Source organism: Triturus cristatus, chromosome 4_2, assembly GCF_964204655.1.
Source record: "Triturus cristatus chromosome 4_2, aTriCri1.1, whole genome shotgun sequence".
Lineage (NCBI taxonomy): Eukaryota > Metazoa > Chordata > Amphibia > Caudata > Salamandridae > Triturus > Triturus cristatus.
Window position 1 is genome coordinate 273375358 of NC_140586.1, and position 19607 is coordinate 273394964.

General features: G+C 40.7%; 1 protein-coding gene across 3 annotated transcripts in view; it reads left to right on the top strand.

The window, feature by feature from the left end:
- Positions 1–19607, top strand: part of TLCD4 (TLC domain containing 4) — a 442351-nt gene that overhangs the window by 200608 nt on the left and 222136 nt on the right. For all 3 annotated transcript variants that reach the window (XM_085601497.1, XM_085601496.1, XM_085601495.1), the window contains exons 4-5: positions 10096–10154; positions 15093–15187. In XM_085601497.1, coding sequence (XP_085457623.1) covers positions 10096–10154; positions 15093–15187 — 154 coding nt within the window. The remainder of the gene's footprint in view (positions 1–10095; positions 10155–15092; positions 15188–19607) is intronic.

Sequence of the window (19607 nt, forward strand, 5' to 3'; positions counted from 1 at the left end):
GTATTTGGGGTGTAATATGCATGCCTAAAAACTCACAGTACATTTCTGACTTCTGAAGGGAAAGCTCTGTTATGTTATGTGACCCCCTCTGGGGGTCCTCAGCACCTACTCAGGGGGTCTGCAGCGGTTCAAAGAATTAGATAATAGCAGATTATTAAAGTATACCTACATGGAAAGACACAATTTAACATTTTTAAATGTTCTGTAACTGTGTAGAATCTTGAACTTGGGGGATAAAAGTTCATTGGGTAATTTTATCTTGATTCTTGGTAGCACCTGAAGTAATACATCTAGCATGCAAATTTGGTGGCTGCAATAGACACCCTGTGATACTCTAACAAAAAGAGAGCATGCATTAGAGCTAAAAAAGAGATTCATATTTTAGAGTCTAGCATATTGCTTTGTGTTTTAGAAATAAAATCAAATTATGAAATGCTCCAACCTTTAAATAAAAATGAACTTCGATTTTTTTCTGTACATTTGTGTTTGTAATTGCACAAATTATGATATTTTTTATTTCTTTGACTTGTACTTGTTTCTGTTTTTTTGTGTGTATTGTTTCGAGGTTCGAATCATATAAATTGCTTAGGCTGAGGGTCCCCGTCTTCGTAGTGATTCAGTGGGGGTTCATGATATGTCGGTTCTTTTGGTTGAATGCATGACTCCTATCAGTCTTTATGTTGATCTTTGAACCTTCGCCCATTGAAGGATCTGGACTGTTACGTTCTCTAACCATCTTCCTTTTAACCTGTGGTTTGTAATGGTTTGAGTTTAAGGTATTTCTCCCTCAAGTTTTGCAGTATGTCCGTGTTCAGAATCAACACTCTCTCTTTTGGTTTGGTAACCAAGTGAGACTCTCCATCTGTTAGAAATTGGATTTGCTTAAGAAATGTCAAGTGGAACCTTATCTTCCTTTAATCCAGATCCATTTAACTGGTTGGACAAGTTTCTTTTTGGTCAGTGTTGTTTGGATTAGATCTTGTAGAAACTATATAGCGTCTTTCTGAAAGGTCAATTCTTCCAAGCTTCTTTGATGAGCAACTCTTGTACTAACAGGATGCCATCTTGGCAATTATGTCACTATGTCTGTTATTTATTCGTTCCTTCGTGAGACCAACTTGAAGGACTCTGGAGCATCCTCGCCCTCTTTTAAGTCCAGCACATGTGCCAGTTTCTTTTACCTGTCTTTAATATTGACCCCTCAGTGTCTCCCACCACGTTCTGCACCCTGATGTTGTCCTATCAGGCTCTATGCTCGAGGTTTCACACCATTTCTTTAAGTCTGATTATGGCTTCAGATTCCAACTTCAAAGCAGATAAGGTATGCTCATCAAGCTCTAGCATCAAGCTCTAGCTTGTCTTGACCAACTTGTTCTAGATCTTAATCCAGTGTGGAAATATCTCCCAATATCTTCTGCTTTTAGCTCTGTCTACGTATCTTGCAAGAGAACACAGAAATGGTGGCTTTTCTCTTACTTTCTTCAGAACTTCACTGCAGATGTGTAGGGTGAGTCGATAGTCCTGGAAATTGAGAATGTACATAGCAGGTTGTGATGTTACTTTACCCTTTGTGCTAATTTTGCAGCTCATTCAGTTGATAAATATTTATGCTTAGCGGTTGTATAAAAGTGAACCAAAGCGTCTTTTTCTATGGTTCAGATTTGGTTAGCGTGCCAGTTTAGTGTATATTGCAGCTAGAAACACTGTGGCAGAGAGTCCAGTTGCCTTTGAGGATATCTATCTGACCTGAGTGATCACTTTGTTCAATAGCTAAGGAGTAGTTTTATTTTTTTTCAATGGGATTACATGGTCCAGGTGCGTTTTCTTAAATCGTCTTGTTATAATGCAGGACCCATAAGTACATGGACAGTTAGGCTTGGTGTCTCGAAAATGCCCCATCATCTCCCTATTTGTCCAGACGCAGTGGAGGTAAGGCTATAAAAGCTACTTGTGCTATCTGAGCACATACTAGGGCCTGCATCAAATGCAGGATTACGCTTGCAGCACTGCCAATTGACACACTCTTCACGTTAGAGTAACACATTCCAGTGGAGGTACCCACATCACTGCATTGAAATGCAAAATTTAGGAGCCTCTCTTTGCCTTCACATTGCACGAAGTGCTCTGTACTTAGCAGTGTTTAAGCCAGAATGAGCCCTGCTGTCTGGAGTTGAGGAGAGGTGAGCTCACCATCAGTGCTCTCACAGTTGTGTCAATCAATCAAACAGGATTTATAGAGTTTGAATAATCACCTGCGAAGACATCCAGACGCTTAGGGGTTCGGTTGCACAGCCATTCTTTTCCTGAATTCCAGAAGAGAGGAGGTACGTAGGTGAAGGGGGAGGTCGTTCCAGGATTTCTCCATGAGGTAGGAGAAGTAGCTTCCTCCACTGTTGCTTTGGCGGATGTGGGGAGTGTTAGCAAGGGAGAGGAAAGTGGAGCACAGGCGTCTGGAGAGTTGGTGAAAGTTCAGGTGGTGGTTGATGTATGCTGTTCCTTGTTTCTGAACGGCCTTCTAGGAGTTGATCAGCATCTTAAATTGGCATCTCTTCTGAATGGGAAGCCAGTGGAGCTTCTTGAGGTGGGGGGCGGTGTGGGTCCATTTAGGGAAGTCCAGGATGAGTCGGCTGCTGAATTCATGGACTGTATTCTCTTCAGCAGGTATGTGGCTGTTAGCTAGCCCCAGTCTCTCTCCTGTATAACACTGCAGGTAGAGGCATAAGTTGGATGTGTGTTGTGACTTGATCGGCACCACCTACTGGAACCTTGAACTGACCATTGACCACCAAGCAAAACTCAATCTTGTAATACTCTGAGCTCAGGCTCCAACTTGCACAGACTGCTGAGAACTCCAGTCTGCCATTGGAGCGAGTGGAGGTGGAAGGCAGGCCAGGGCTGCAACTAATCCCTCATAATGAATATCAGGGAGTCAATATCGGTAACATATATAATAACAGGCATAAGTGTTTGATTTTATTCGTCATGAAGGGTCACCAAAACTCTCACAAATGATGACATGTCACACATAGGCACACCGAAAACCTGTTAATGTCACACTGTGAAATTAGCGGCTATGTGCTTGTCATCAGTAGCCACTGCCTAAGTTCCTACAGGAGAAGCATTGTCAAAGGAGGGCACCCCAGATCCTTGTTTCTCCTATGAGGGCAGGGCGTGCAGTCCACGAACCTCAAATAGGATGTCAACTTGTTGCAGGAATTCTGCTCTTAGAACAGTACTATACTTAGAGCCATAGACCATCAGCATGTAGGGACTGAGTCACCCTACCACCTCAGTACCTATAAGTCTGAGTCCGACTAGCTGTAGTGCCTCACTTGCCCAACTAACATTACCAGAGAAACAAGTGAATTGGCACCCCAGAACACAACACTCTCGACCCTATCTGGGATCGTGGTAATGAGAAACACCTTTTTGCTTTCTCACTCATACTTGTTAACAATAAGATAACCAAGAGATACAAAGGAAGTTTAAATTATTTATTTAAAATATTGTGCTTTGAAATGCAGTATACATGCCACAATTAGAAAACAAATGCATGCTAAAAATACTATTAGCATGGTTAGTAATCCATATTTCACGAAAAGCCATGTCTTTTTTTAGGCCAGAGTAAACTAAGCCTCATCCTCCCTTGCTAATGAAGCTAAATGATTATATATCTGAGATCTCTTGGATTACTGGCGGACCCCATAACTTGGCATGCACAGCTGAACGCTCTACATGTCAGCAGACACAGCGCTCTTCTCTTAGAACTCAGGAACATGTGTCTGTTTTTTGCTCATGTGCTCATCTATATGATAAGACATGTATGCGCATAAACAACAGCGGCATTCTTCTGTTATGTCTATGTACTATCACAAGGCACATTGTTGTTTGACCTTGTCCATGGTATTCAGGCTATCCCAGGAAAAGAACAGAACGCAAAAACATATGCAGGTTTTGTGTGAAAATAAAATGTGGCACAAAAGCAGAACGTGTTTATGTAGTAACGTGTGCAAAGGAAAAATTAGGACTTTAACGTGTATAGTTAGACCAACATAGCGAAAACTATGGTGGGCCATGCAGGAAACACATGGTGGAGTTTGTTCTACGAGGTCAGGGCATGCAATCCACGGACCTCAACTAGGATGTTTCCTGTTCGGGGTGTTCTTCTGGCTGACCACCTGTGAGACGCAGGTTCAGTTTTATGCTTGATTACAACTGTTACAGGCTTTTAGTGCTGCTTTGAGGATCTGCCACCCCTGCTTCTGTGACACAAGCATGCTTCTAGATCATTGCACCGTGACATTCTCTCTGGACTCACTATCTGCCTGTTTTCTCTATTATTTGCCGTGGCAGCTGGTGATCTTTGAAAGTTGTGGGTCGTTAAACCGAGCAGGAGTTTTTTTTTCAAAATTTGCCTCACTCATACTCTCTCCCACTCATTTACTCACATCCTCTTCACTCACTCTAACTCACATTCTCTCACTTACTCTTTCCCATTCATACTCACTCTTACTCACTTTTCTTCACACACAAACATACTCCTACTCGCTGACTCTCATTCTCTCTTCGTAGCACACTTACACACACTCAATGACTCCAACTGCACCTGCTGCACCTTTGATAGCTACCACCCTAACTCACTTGCACTCCCTCTCTCAACCTCCAGTCAAACACTATTCCTAGCACACTTGCTCTCCTTCATTATCTCCCTCGTACTCACTTTCACTTATTCATACACGCTGAATCTCCGATTCCTATTGAGGAATCAGACAAAGCAGCAGGGCCAGGTTTCAGAGGAAGACCCATTTCAAGCCCTCTCCTAGCGTCTTCATAGGACTGGAAGCGCAGCTCAATAAGAAGCTGAGATAGTGCTGTGTGGACCTGGCCCTGCTGCTCTGTTTGACTTTTCATTGACGCCAGGGATGCACTGATGTGTGCCCTGACACCCACATTTTAGCAGATATACTGTGCTGCCTGAGTCATGCACAGTATGTATGCTAGATAACATGAAATGTTCCTGTATGAGGATATCGTAGTTGAACTGCACCCTTCAGACATGTGCAAATCAGACATCCAGCTAGAGTGTTGTATTTTGAAACAACACTCTAGCTGGATCACACCTCAGCCTCCTCCTGTCATCCGGAGCCTGGAAACGAGCTACAGAAGACTTACCTGTTCACTGGTGGTGTTCATGAACAAAACACTGCTAAATTGAAAAATGCACAAGGGCCTCACAGGAGGCGGGGGGGGGGGGGATGGCTGTGCTCTGAAGCCCATGATGAGGAACCACTGCTGATCATTTGTTAAGACGTTGACATGCCGCTAGGCTCAAACGAGTTATAAGACCATCTTAGAGGTCCAGCCAACCCCTATAAACATTTTATTTTATTTTGTTAAGTATTAAAGAGATAGGTGAAAAAAAATGACATCTTTTTTTACGTAGAAGTCAAACACATCAAGCACTTTTAGTTTGTTCGGATGTGCGAGAGTGGAACTCTTGATGCTATTGTTTGTTCTGTGTACAATTTGTGTTTTTGAAGTGGCTGTATCTTTCAAAATTGTTTCTAAGTTCTTTGATGCATTTTGCTTTGACATTCTCTAACAATAACATTGTAAAACACATATTTTTGAACTGTTGAAATCTGTTGCACTCTACATTTCTTTTTTGCGCTCTGTGGTGTTAATTGCCCAACCATACACTTTAAATGTTTGGCTTTCTTACGAGGCATACATTATATTTAGAATCTGCTACATCACCCACAAAACAGCAAAGTGGTATATCAGCATTTCTGGGTGAAACGTTAGCCACTTCTGGCTGGCTCTGTAATAGAAGGAGCTGCGATATCACCATACTCAAAAATTAAGAAGTGGAAAAATAAGCTTTCTCCCTCTGTGCATTAAAAGGTTTATTGTGAAAACAGACGGCAAAAACATAGACTCAAAAATATTGCTCATAAAAATGTTGACCTTATTTAAATATATCACCACCAAAACGTTTAAAATATATTTAATTCCTACATCCAGTCAAGTTCACTTCCTATATTTATATGGATGGTTGTATGTTTTATTCTAACTCCAGTGGTCCTTGCTTGATAGTGTGAATAGGTGCTAGTCAAGATGAGTTACATTTATGTAAGGCTGAGATAGTGACAGTCCATATTTTAGAATTCATTCTTAGTTTTTGTAATATGGCCCTCACATGCTGCCATCTAAGATGTGTAAAACTATCAATAGGTGGTTGGGTCCTGTTCTGGTTTATAGGGAGGGATTCGCTACATAACGTAAAACAAAATAACCTACACTTGCCACAAATTCATAAGCAGTCTAGTAATGGTAACATACAGTCTTTATTCAATGTGGTATACTCGATCTTTTTGTGCTCTATTATGTTTGGGTATTCTTTCTAAATTAGTTCCTTTGGAGGTAGCAAACAATTGAAGACACAATACGTTTTTGAACTGACATGTGTACACATAAAATAGAATGATTACAGCTACAACATACATGAATAGCAAATCTTAAATATTTAGGAATTCTGCCACAGGAATGCCGTGTATAATATTAATAGAAGAAATTGATGCATTGTCTTGCTTTACACTCCCAAATAAAAGAAATTCAGCATTCCCAAGATGAGGCACTCGGTAAAACAAGAAGAAACACTAGAAGAAGAGATTCTGCACTGAAAAAATAAATGAGGGGAATGAACCTTTAAAAGGAAGTTTCAAAATAAAGTGTGGGGCTTTATTAATATAAACTCTCTAGCAGAAAGTCCTTCCCAGATGTCAAATGAAACAGGTGAAACAACATAAGTAATAATATAACACTCGCGAGAAAGCAGATAATAATAGTATGAAATGTGTACACAGAATAATGACATTTATAGTTTATATACATGAGGTAAATAAAACCAATACATCACCGAAAGATCTGTCAACATTCTGGCCAGGGTCTGGAGGAGACCTTGACAGTCAGGCAGAAATCTCGATCAGGACCCTCAAAGTTCCCAGCGGCAACACGTCTGTTCCACAGCGAGCTCCTGTCTAAGCGCCAAGATTTCCCACCTTTAATACCTTTTACTAACACGGAGAGAGACTACTAGGAATTCCCCCACTCTTCATCTATTGTAAAACCAAGGCTGACCGTACCAGTCTGTGTCAAGGTCTAGACGGAAGCTGCCCACACCTCCATGTTTTGGCTCAGAGACAGAGCTGTACATTCAGCACATTACTGTGGCAAAAAAGGTCTCAACCACGTGAAAAGCACCAAGCGCGCATCCCACGCAACATCTTCCTGCTCACTCTGCACTGTTTTTAGCGAAAACGGATAAAGAGGAAAAATGTCCTCCCCACACTGCAACTGCATGAGAGCACAGAAAATGGAATCAGTTATACAAAATGGAGTCGATGGTCAATGTACTGTTCCTAGTAGCATCACATGCATACACAACATAAAGATAAAGTTCATGTGGTCCGTAACGAGGGCACTGTGTTTCTTTATCTCAAATTTTTGTTTCCTACCAAATTTACAACAGGTTTGAAGTCCATCTAATGTAATCCTACTCCTCCTAAGTTATAACTTACTGATGCATTTTGCCATCTGAAGTAAGGGACAACGTTCAAATGAGCTGTTCCTCTGGGCAAAAAAAGAGTTACCTTTTAGGACACTGTGCAAAAACACGTAATTAATGGTTTTGTACATTAATATTACCTTATGAACATATCGAATCAAGTAATTAACCATTAATAACCGTGACCATCCTTTGACATTGAACATTGTGGGGAGAAGATAGAATGGCGTCTTAATTAGCAAACACATTTTTATTAAAATCTTTTATGGTATGAGACCCTTCAAAGTCCAATACCCGTGATTCCATATGGTAGTCTCACCTGGACACCTACTAAGACTCAAATAAGGCTGAAAAATTACCATATTGTAGAAGTGTATTGAAATTTACATGGGGGAGGCTGCCATGTGTACTTTCTAATGGCCTCTGTTCTTTTTACAGCAGCAGATGAATAGGGCCCCGTATCCCATTGTGAAAGGCTGGTGTTCTTCACCCATAGTGTATGAAACCCACCAATGAGCTGAGTTATGGCACACAATCTTGCAGAAGATGCTTCCTGGCCAAACGGCACTTGCATACCTTCACCAAGTTGTATGATGCACAAGTACTATCACATTGGGCGTCCACAAACAGTAGCGTAGACTGGCACCGGTACGTACTATGTGACAACTTGCAATGCTGAGGCACTCTGTCCACACCCTTGACTAAGAGGACTATGATGGACAACTGAGCTTCACTCTGTTCACCCCAAACACAGAACACAACTGACTGCACATTGAACGAAGGACTCTGACAACTCACAAAGGAACGTGGGGGCTTTTCCGTCTACTGCGGCTTTGGAAGAACAGAGACCCGTACACGTTTGCAAGTAGTACAGGCACACATGATGATAGCAACCCCACATTGGCAACATTGTATTCATTTTATGTCAGTTCCTGTACACATATACAATACGTTATTTTTCCTGCCATTTCAGTTCTGAGTCTTAAAAAGTGCCCAGGTAAGACTAACAAAGGGAATTACACGTGGTGGGTCTCGCACCTTAAAATATTTACAGAAAGTTGGTTGTTAATTAAGGAATTATTTTGCTTCTCTCCACAGTGTTCCATCCAAAGGATGGTTACCGGTATGAATGGTTAGTTACTTGACCACATATGTTCTTACAGTAGTTTTAATAAATAAGAACATTGATTAGATTTAGTTTTGCACAAAATGTCCTGAAAGGCAACTTTATCTTGGCCTGAGGAAGACTTCATTTGAACTTTGTCCCTTACATCGAAGGTTGAAATTAATTGCACAATATAATTTATGCGGAGCATGATTTCATTAGATGGACTTTAAATCTGTTGTCAATTTAGTAGCAAATGGTGTTCGAGTCAAAGAAATACATTGCCATCATTAGGTACCACTTGAACTGTACCTTTATTTTGTGAATGTATCAATTTCCTGTATTAATAATGTTCAGACATTCCTGTGGCTGAATCTATTAGTATTTATTATTAATGCATATTTTATCACTTCTCATTATATGTTAAGTTTGCACATATCAGTTAAAAAAGTCTATTGTGCCTTTTATTGCTTTTTACTTATAAAGGTGTTAATTTGGAAAGAATACTCAAAGATATTACAACAAAAATGATCAAGTGCAACACATTGAATAAAGTCTGTGTGTTACTTTCATTTTATTGCTTATGAATTAATGGCTGCAACGGTTATTATTTTTTGTACACTACGATCTGGAACAACATTTCCTCTCACATTGAGCTTGCACCATCATTCCTACCATTCAGATAGGAACTTAAAATTCACCACTTCATGGAACACTGCATTGACTCTCAAGCAGGGCATATGGCCCATCAACAGAAATCCCTTCTTCTTTATTGTATAAGATTCTGAATCATACCCAATCCAGAGACCTGTCCTCATACCCTGTTATCAAATCACTGCATGGTTTCCAATATATAAAATACATAAACACAGATACAGCTTCATTCTAACATGGTCGCAATTATCATGTGGTAAAACCACCTGGGTGTTTCCTCGTGCCTTCGAGTAATACCTAATGAAAATTTTCCTAGAGGCCTCATGTAATCTGTCTCCAATTTTACATTCCCGACACATTTGGAATGAAGGAAGTAGTGTTATAAACGCGTAGATGACTGTGCATTGAATTAAAATCTGCCCCTCCAAAGCTAGCCTCACCTTTCTTGTTTTCCTATTTTAACACGTTTGTCCACAAAAATATGTCATTTTTGATGTTGAGGATAGGTGTAATGATCTGATATTTGTGAAAAGCTGCAAACGTCTCAAGTTCTTGTTTGGGTCATGGACGCGCAGCTACACTGAAAATTTGATCCTGCTGTGGAAATGTGAGTCCTTCCATTTTTTCATGCCATTGTTTTACTGTCTGTCAAATTCTCGGTGTTGTGTACAGAGTCAGTTTATTGTGTAATGTATATGTGTAATGCATACTGTAGGTTTAGATCTATATCACTCCGTATAATGGCCCTTCTGTGTTAATGTGTTTTTAGGGGGGACCCCTTCCTGGTAAAACTGAACGTCGCTGTAACCTCAGGCTACCTCATTTCAGGTATTTTAATTGATATTTTATTTGAATTTTGTAGCAACATGATTTTGATAAAAGGCGTCCCGTTCAAATAAAGTTATTACATGAGTCATAAAATATACAGCACATTATTGGCCATTATTCTGGTGTCCATATTACCAGACATCAAACATGAAGACCAATCTGGGTTTGTAGTAAATGGGCAACCCTGTACAACATCAGAAGGACAGTTTATCTTGTCAAAACAATTTTAAAAAAAGATAGCATAGCTGCTGTTGCCATTGGATGCAGAGAAAGCATTTGAAAAGGTGAACTGGTCATTCCTCAGGTAGGTGAATGAAAGATATGGTATGGGAGAAATCTGCATGAAGATGGTAATAGCAGTGGGATCAGAATATTCAAAAGATTTTAATATCCAAATTGGAGCGAGGCAGAGACACCCAATGTCACCCATACTGTTCGTACTAGCGATGCAACCTCTAGCGATGACTACTTGCAGGCAAAAAGAAATCAAGGCGTTAGACTTTGGCAGTATCCGAAATAAGCTCTCTCTTTTTGCGGACAGCATACTTTTATACGTAACTAACCCATAACAGTTGATACCACACCAAGTGATACTACTAGGAATATTTGTCAAAATATTAAAGCATAAGGTGACCACTGATAAATCATTATTATTGCCTCTGGGGTAGAAGCAACCAAAAGAGAATTCATAAAGATCCAGACTCCCACCACAATGTATCATTGATTTAGGAGAAACCTTGGGCTAAATATCATATCCAAAGTAATAGACCTCCATGCAGCTAACATGGTTTGTTTTTTTGAGGATAGAAAAAGAGATTTGACCAATGTAAACATTTGTATGTTTGATGGTTAAGTTGAACACAGCAATAAAAAGTATGATGGTACCTAAATTAATATGAGTATTCCAGGGCCTTCTGATTAGTATAGACAGGTCAGTCTCTCAATATCTGTCAAGGACGATATCACTGGCTGCATGGGGTGGGGAGCAGAGGTGTTGGACTTCCCACAGGGCAGGCCAATTGATAATTTTAGGTGAATACTTGATGATGTGCACCAGTAAACTGGAGCAGTGGCAGGATCAATGCTACGGAGGAAAACGCAGCAATGAAAAACAAACTGACGACGAGGCAAGCATATGAACCAGCGGTGGTTTCTTCATGAGGGCCGGGGAGCGTCACCCCCTTTCCACCCCCCCCCCCCCCCCCGTCTGCCACAAGCCACGCAGGAGAAAATAAAATGGCAAAGAAAAGATTTTATTGCACTTTTATTATTTACCGATGTGCACACTGCAGCAGCCAGTCTACCCTGAGCCCAGAGACCTGTTGGGTGTGTCCTCTACTGCCAGTTGGCACCATGGAGGACTAAAGCAGTGGTTGGCCAGACACTGCAAAGTGCGCATGTCACTTTGGCTGACTGTATTGTGCCTACCAAAGTGACATGCACACTTTAAAGCTCTCTCTACCCAGCTGTGTGGAGACCAAGCACAGGCCTCCAGAACCTGAAGGAGCCTGCTCCATCCAATCCAGGTGCTTCTCGAATGATGGTCAGTAGCATGAGAGCAGCGTCTGGATTGGTTAGGGGAGCTCGACTTCCACAGGAAATTGCAAATTCAGAAGTGGAGCACCAAGTTGGACGTGCATCTATGGTTAAGTACCATTTATTTAAAATGTTATTGTAGTTGTTTTTCAGTTTTTCGAGGGAGGTCTTTTATTTTGGGCTTTTGGAGGTAGCGGGTATTTTATTTTAGGCTTTTGGCGGAAAGGTGTTTTACTTTGGGGTTTTGGAGGGAGGGGGTGATTTTTATTTTGTTTTTTGGGAAGTGGTAATGCACTTCACTTGCCCCCACCTCTTTGGAAGGGTACCAGCTGCCCCTGATATGAGTCCTGAAGGTGTAGATAGCAGTGGCCGTCTGGATTGGATCACTGACTTTCCTAACCCCATTAACTCTCAAAAGTCGGCAGTCAAGACATCATATTTGCAATAATAGGTGAACTAGTTAAGCCTTGAAGGAAGTATATTGTAGAATACTAGCAGATCTGTGTAAAGAAGTCCAGATCACTCGTTTGAGAGCTGTACAAATTATTTTAGATTGTAGAGAATGTAAGATACCAGAATTATCAGCTTAGATACTGGGCACTACACCCATATCATAGAAGAGCAATAGTAAGGATTAAAACACCCTGGTAACCGGCCTCCTAGACTCAACACTAGCACCCTTAGGGGCATCCTGCATGCTGAATCATTTCTCATCCAGGACCTTAAGCAAATATGATCACTTCACTTCCATCCTGATGGAATTCCATTGGCTCCCCTTTCCAGCCTGCATCATTTACAGATCCATCATGACCAGCATCCTCCCTCATCTTACAGTCAAGCTCACCATCTCTGGTGGTTCTCAGTACACCCACACCCAGGACGCCAACAGACTGCACCCTTAAGAAGTGTAAAAAAGACAAATTAAATCATCGGGCCTTTTTCATCTATGTACCCAGCATCTGAAACATCTATGTAATGATCAGAGCCGGCCAACGCTGCTCCAAGTTAGGAAAGTGTTGAAGACTTACCTCTTTAAAAAACGATGTCGCAATTAATTCACCATCCACAACCCAGTTACCTCTGCTATCATGTTTGGGTTTGACTCAGCACAGTGGATAGCCACCTTTTGGCTAGATTTGCGCTATTGAACACCATATACATAGATACATACACGCACCGACATTTAAGGGTTAGTTACAACAATATAAAAATTAATATCTACTCCAAAGGAGCAACAATCATGGAAATACAAAAGCAAATACAAAAGCAAGTGGTTTAGCACAATGGGGAAAATAAAAATGACAAGAAGCATTGGAAAGACTGGCATGACATTTACTTACAACAAATTAATACTACATAGGGAATTGTTCATTAAGATGATGCCGGGCTGGTACATGACCCCGGATAGGCTACACAAAATATCCCCAGATTATCCTGTTGGATGCTGGAGGGATTCAGGAAGGAGACCCAGTGCATATGTTGGTAGCCATGTCCTGGAGTTCCTTCTTTTAGAAAGAGGGATTAGCCCCAATCAAAGAAATAGTCTTGTTAATACCGGAAACCCCAAAAGTGACAATTATGGGCATGAGACCTGACACCTGGGAGTCAATGGTGAGAGAATGTAAGCATATCTTTCAATTACTGGAAGATACCAAAATGGTGAGAATGACGCCTCCATTAGTAACACACTTGCGCACAAAAATTTGCCAAACCATGGCAAGGGAGAAATTGTCAAGCCATCTGGTGAAAGAGATAAGTTTACAGACATTTTGCAGCCAGACTTATTACACATGGAAAATTGATGCAGATACGTTACATGCCCCAAGATTAAGAGACGTGTACTAATTTGACTGGTATTGAATCCTTTATAAAATCTTTTACCAAACTGTGGGTATTCGCAAGCTGATTTGTGGTAAGTTGGGAAAGTCCGAGAAATAAATAAAGATGCCTTTAAATTCTGTGTTTATCTTGTCACATTTGCCAGTGCTTCAGAGACAGAGGCCAAATGTTAGGCTCCGTATTCTGATGAATTGCTGATTGTTCTTTTAACATAAGATTGGTGTCCTCTTTTCTTTCTCTGACTGCAAAGTGAATAGAGCTTTTAAAGTGAATTATGTGGCAATCTTGCTGGAGTACAGGGAATGTGAAAGGAAAGGCTGTAGGATGTCCATTTTTGCAACACACAACAAAATGCAAATAAATTAACTATGCATTCAGCAGTTAGAACAGCAAAAATGAAGCACATTTATTGTAATTCTGAAGTGTGCTGGAAACAGATTTTAATATAATCAAAACAAATGAAGAACTTTACTTGATGATGCACAAATGATTAATATTCACTGAAACCCAATTTCCAAATATTATCATTTGTGTGCTATTTAGTTTAATCAGGAAAGCTGTATGTCTGCAAAGCTAGTTGTCATTTCAATGGAAAGTGTACTGTTTGTAAATAACAATGTGGTACCAACCAATGGTTTAGTTACATTCCAAAATCGGCCCTCCTCTTATGCATTAAAGGTAGGTGGTTCGTAAAAGTCTGCAGTTTTAAAAAGTGGGTTGTGGTTCTGTAAAGTTCTGGAACCACTGCTTTATACAATGAAGAAACGTATTGGAAACAGACCAAATTCTGGATAAACTGGCAAGACCATATATGAGAATTTGGAGGCACAATAGAGAGTGTCACCATGGAGAGGGGAGGAGGTTGAAGTTTTGGGCTTTTGAATCAGTAGTTAAGTCGCAAAGATTGTTGTTTCTGTTGTAAGTCTTCTAATATTAAGAGATGAAGGGAGGAGCAACCCGATCAATACGTACCATGGGGGTACAAACTGCTATTGTAAATTACTGGTTAATGTAAGAATTGTAGACACTTTTTCACAAAAAACCTTTATAGGTACTAGATGATGCATGATAAAATGTCTAGTGCATGAGGATATATGTTTATGTAAAAGTACTAAAATACAAACAGCAGAAACAGGAAGAAATCAAATATAATTAACACATGTGGTTGTTCATTCCCTGTTTTTCATTTTGTGTTTTTTTCTTTCGTACCAGGAACAATGCTCTCTCAGAAACAGGCAGTGTTCTCCTTTTTCGTTTAAAGTTCTTTGTCAAATCATCCTCAGACATTGTCATTTAACAAATAAGTTGTGTGGCACATGGACGTTTATGAGCTGAGAACCTTTCATCCATGTAATACAAATATACTTTTAAGAGATTAGTTTCAACCAAATCATGCATGTATTACAAACAATTCTCTGTTTGAATTGGCCATATATCAAATCTGTTATGTAAACTGTGCTCTTATTTCATTTGGATTGGCTCATTTTAGAATCGGCCAAAAATGCACTTTCTTTTCACCCTCCTCCCTATACGATATTGACTTTATATACTTTTTTTTTACAGATTTGTTACTTATTGTTTACTACTGGAAGGCGATTGGTGATAAATATTTTATAACTCATCACTTGGCAGCTCTATATGCTTACTACTATGTACTGGTGAGTGCTGTGTTTATGATAGCAAAACAAGCAGACAAGATGGGAGACAGTGACCAAGGGTGAACTGACTGTTAAAAATAGGAAAAACGGAAAAGAACGGCAAGAAGTTTAACATACCATAAAAACATCATACAATTGTGTAGGTGGGGTTGATAGCAAGTGTCTAGAACTTGTAAAAATTAACAAGCGAATACTCTATTTGAAAGATCCCTATTCCCTCCAAAACTATGCATCATTTTTTGAATTATAGTAAATATATGTTAACTGGGAAGCTGACAACAGCGTATGCAGACTCAAACAAACTGAATACTGAGATAAATTCATGCCACAATGAGTGGCAGATTTCCATTTATGGAGAAGGCTAGAAAGAGAAACTCATAGATTGGAAGTGTTTTAATGGAGAAGCACAGTGTGGATGACTAGGTGGAAAAATGTGATTCAACAGAGATGTCTTGAGTAGACGTCTCATTTAAACAGCATGATGGAATGGTAGCGAAAGGAATATAGGTGGAATAAGAAAGTAGCAAAGTAACTGGTTTTTGACAACATCAGTGGAAATTTGTATTGCTTGGTTAGTATGAGATAGAAGTGGAGAAACTGTGAGCGCAAAGAGTAGGGGAAAAGGAAGGCATTTCTGATATTTTAAATGAAAATGATTGCTATGAAAATAAAATAAAACTTGGGTAATGAACTTACCCATTTGTAGATTCTTAATTTGAAAGATTGAGTATACAGCTTAATGGGCTAGATATTGTTTGGCACTTTGTGTGCATTACCTGGTTTCAACATCAGATGTTGCCTCATTCTATAGAACTCTTGCGAGAGGCCTAGCTCCACGGAAGTAAGGAATTTCTATTTTCATGAAATTATTTGCAAAGTACTTGACTGGACAAACACAGTCTAGGACATACCAGCTGTGGGTCCGTTTCCTGTCCTGGACAAACCAGCTGTTTTTCCTTATTAGTATTACTCATTCAACTGCCACAGCTTCCAAATGGAATGCTGCACAGCTTCATATGGTGCCTTCATACAAATGAGCGAACGTTTACACTCATCAAGCACAAAGTAAAAGAAGTCCCCCTTGAACACACACCAAAACAGACTGCTAATACTAATACATTTCACAATGAACATATGCACGAGTAGCATCAATCAAAGTTCAGATGAGGAGAGAGTACCACTTTCTAAGTCTTTTCTTTAAAGTATTCTATTAATCTAACCTGCCCACACACTGTCCCGCCTTCATAAACAGGTCTATTTTCCAAGGTGCTTCTTTCTATGACACCATTTACCCCTTCTCATCATTAGGTATACCCCAACATTACAAATGTACTGACTGACCCTTTGGCACCTTCTCAGGTTTCACCACTTATACAACATCACCCTGTTTCCCATGCACTTCTTTCACTCACACACAATTGTAGTAGTCTGTGTATCCAATTTGCTTTCTTTCTGTGTTCCTCTTCACAGCATCCTGATCCATTTCCTCAACTAAGCATCCAAGATTCAAACATGGCTTAGGTTTCTTCTTTCTGGTCATAGCCTCACACTTAGCAGTAGGTGAGCAACTGTACTACACACCCCTAGTCTCTCTTTCACCCACATTTACTTGTCGATCTACTTGCCTTCACCAGTTGCACACAGTCTCTGGTATTTCTGTATGTTCTCTTCGTCAACCCATTCTGTCCACTTTTTGTAACATCATAACCCTTTATGAATGCCTCTGCCCACATTACAAATGGTACTTCACTAGTGCCCACACATAATTCAGTCCTTCTCCAAAACTGTGCAATAGCCCCGAAATTGCCAAGACTGACTTGTACCACACCTTTACTGGAAGCCTCATTAAGTGACCGCTCTCTTGTCACCTTATCACTTCTTCCATTAACTTCACAATCACTTAGCACATGCTCAATCTCCCGAGCCACAAATGTAACTCATAACTTTCTTTTCATGGCATTCGTCGTTGCTATATACGCTTTGTAGGATAACCTCATTTGATTTAAAAGTAGCGCCAGGGCTGGGACTACTTGCTCTCCTGACATTGAGCCTATTTACACCTCCTACAATTTCAACTACCACACTTATGAACTCCCATCAATCTATTCTTGCTGCCTCAATTTATATCTCCCCATTTCTTATAATTGTTTAACTTTCACCAGCTCTTCATCCGGTGCTTTCCTACACCCATTATTGTGCGCTAACTAAACATCTCAATGTCTGCCTGCCATAATATCACTTCATATGCTTGTGAGAGGATGTATCTGCAGCATTTCTATGCTTCCTGAGGATTTAAACTCACAGGAGACAGACTCTTACCGTAGGTCGCCGAATAACCTTTGCACTTTTTTTTAACCTGACTAAAATGTTTGTATGATTTGGTTAAAAAAAGGAATCCGCTGTAGATTCACACTTCTCTAATTCATGGTTGAAATGAGGTTGATTATGCCAATAGTGATCTTGTACATACATTTATGGGGAATCATGCCAATATTATTCTTGTACATGCATTTATGGGGAAGTGAGCTTTCATAGAGTTTAACATGTTAACATTCTCCACTGTTCACTCTTGGTCACTTACAGACTTGGCATGTGCTATAACTGCATGGAGTACTATATTGGCCTGAGCCACTAGCATCCTGTAAAACGAATGCATGTGTTTTACATGGCATAGTCTTTCCTTATGCGTGTCACTCCTTCTTCCACAATAACAGCATGCTGCATTTATGTATTATAAACTAATAGTTTATATATGTTGGACATAGCCACAAGTTAAAAGAAAAAAGCAACGCTTTCAATCAGTATTACATTTTCTATAGGGTGTATTCCCCAAACGAAACGTTGTTAAATATGTCTTCTGCAAAAACAATATAGTTCATAAAAAGTATTTCATATTTTGTTTTCCAAGTATTAATTCTAATCCTGATGTATTGCTTTCATGTGGAATGTACAGGCAGTAAATATAATCTGTGTAAGGTTAGTGTGTTCTGTGCAAAAGAGAATTTGTATAATGCCCAAAACAGGTATTGTTTCATAGAACCGTACCTCACTTCTGTTTTAGTAAGCTATTTCCACTATTAGTATTTCCTTTGGCAGGTTAAAGTAGCAGATATAATGTTTGTTTCTGATGGATACATCTGCCAGTGGATTCCTCACCTTGTGAATATCCCTGCGCCAGCAACATTCGGAAACTTTTGTAGCAGTCCACGCCGATGAGGTCGAAGACGACGTCACAGAGGAAGAGCACCGCTCGCGACTCCGCTGACGTCACCGGCTCCATAAGAAGACCTCGTCGGCGTGATGACGTCAGTTCCCTTTTTTCCGCGCCGTCGAAACAACGGATTTCGGGAATCGCTGTTGTTAGCGTCGTTGATACTTTGTGTATTCTGGTTATTTTTCCTGTTCTCTTTCGAGGATGTCGACAAAAAAGTCTGGATTTAAGCCTTGCCGGTAGTGTGTCAAGCACATGTCCATCACAGATCCTCATGAGGACTGTGTGTGGTGTTTATCGTCGGACCACGACGTGGATGGCTGTACCAGCTGCTGGAAGATGAGCACGAAGGCTCTTAAAGAACGGGAGGCAAAACTCTTCATTGCTAAAATGAAGAAGGAGAAGAGAGGGAGAAGAAGATCGAGAATGAGGTCGAGGTCTAGATCGAAGTCGAGGTCGGCGTCGAAGTCGACTTCGGGACATACTTCTCAAGCCAAGAAACATAAGACAAGCATTTACAATGCAACGGTCTCGGCATTGTTAAAGTTAGAGCTATTGGCATTGCTCATGACAATGCCGTTTCTTTAAATGTTTTAAAAACAAAAACATAAACAAAAATAATGTCATGAGCAATGCCAATAGCTCTAACTTTACCAATGCCGAGACCATTGCATTGTAAATGCTTGTTGAAGGGGGTTAGCGAGGACTGTTTCCTTTTAGGGTAATTTTATGCAGAAACAATGATCGGTTTGATAATTACAGTCCAAATAAGCAGCAGACACAGAACTTGCGTCGAGTCGATGGGAGAGCCCGATAGGTGCTACCACTAGCTGCAGCACGGCTTGGGGGCAGGTAAACAGTCCCCGCCCGCAGGTGCCAGACTCGCCCTGTCACACCCCGGGCGGCACCGTGCAGGAGCTGTCATCCAGCGGGCCGGCCTGGGAACACACTGGGCCGCTCCGGAGGGGCACTGACAGTTGGCGCAGCGCCAAAGTGAGGGGTCGCCTGAGCCCACCACCTTAACGCAAAGTAAACATTGAAAGCAGCCCGACTGCGGCCGGGGACAAACTTCACTTTGCAAACCCACTGGCTGATGTCAGCTGCAAGTACAGGTCTGTGCAGCCCATATTCTGTGCTGCCCCCGCCCCCCCTCCGGATCCTCCGCCCACCACCCGGCTGAGTATGCACTCCACCCGGTCACTTACCAGC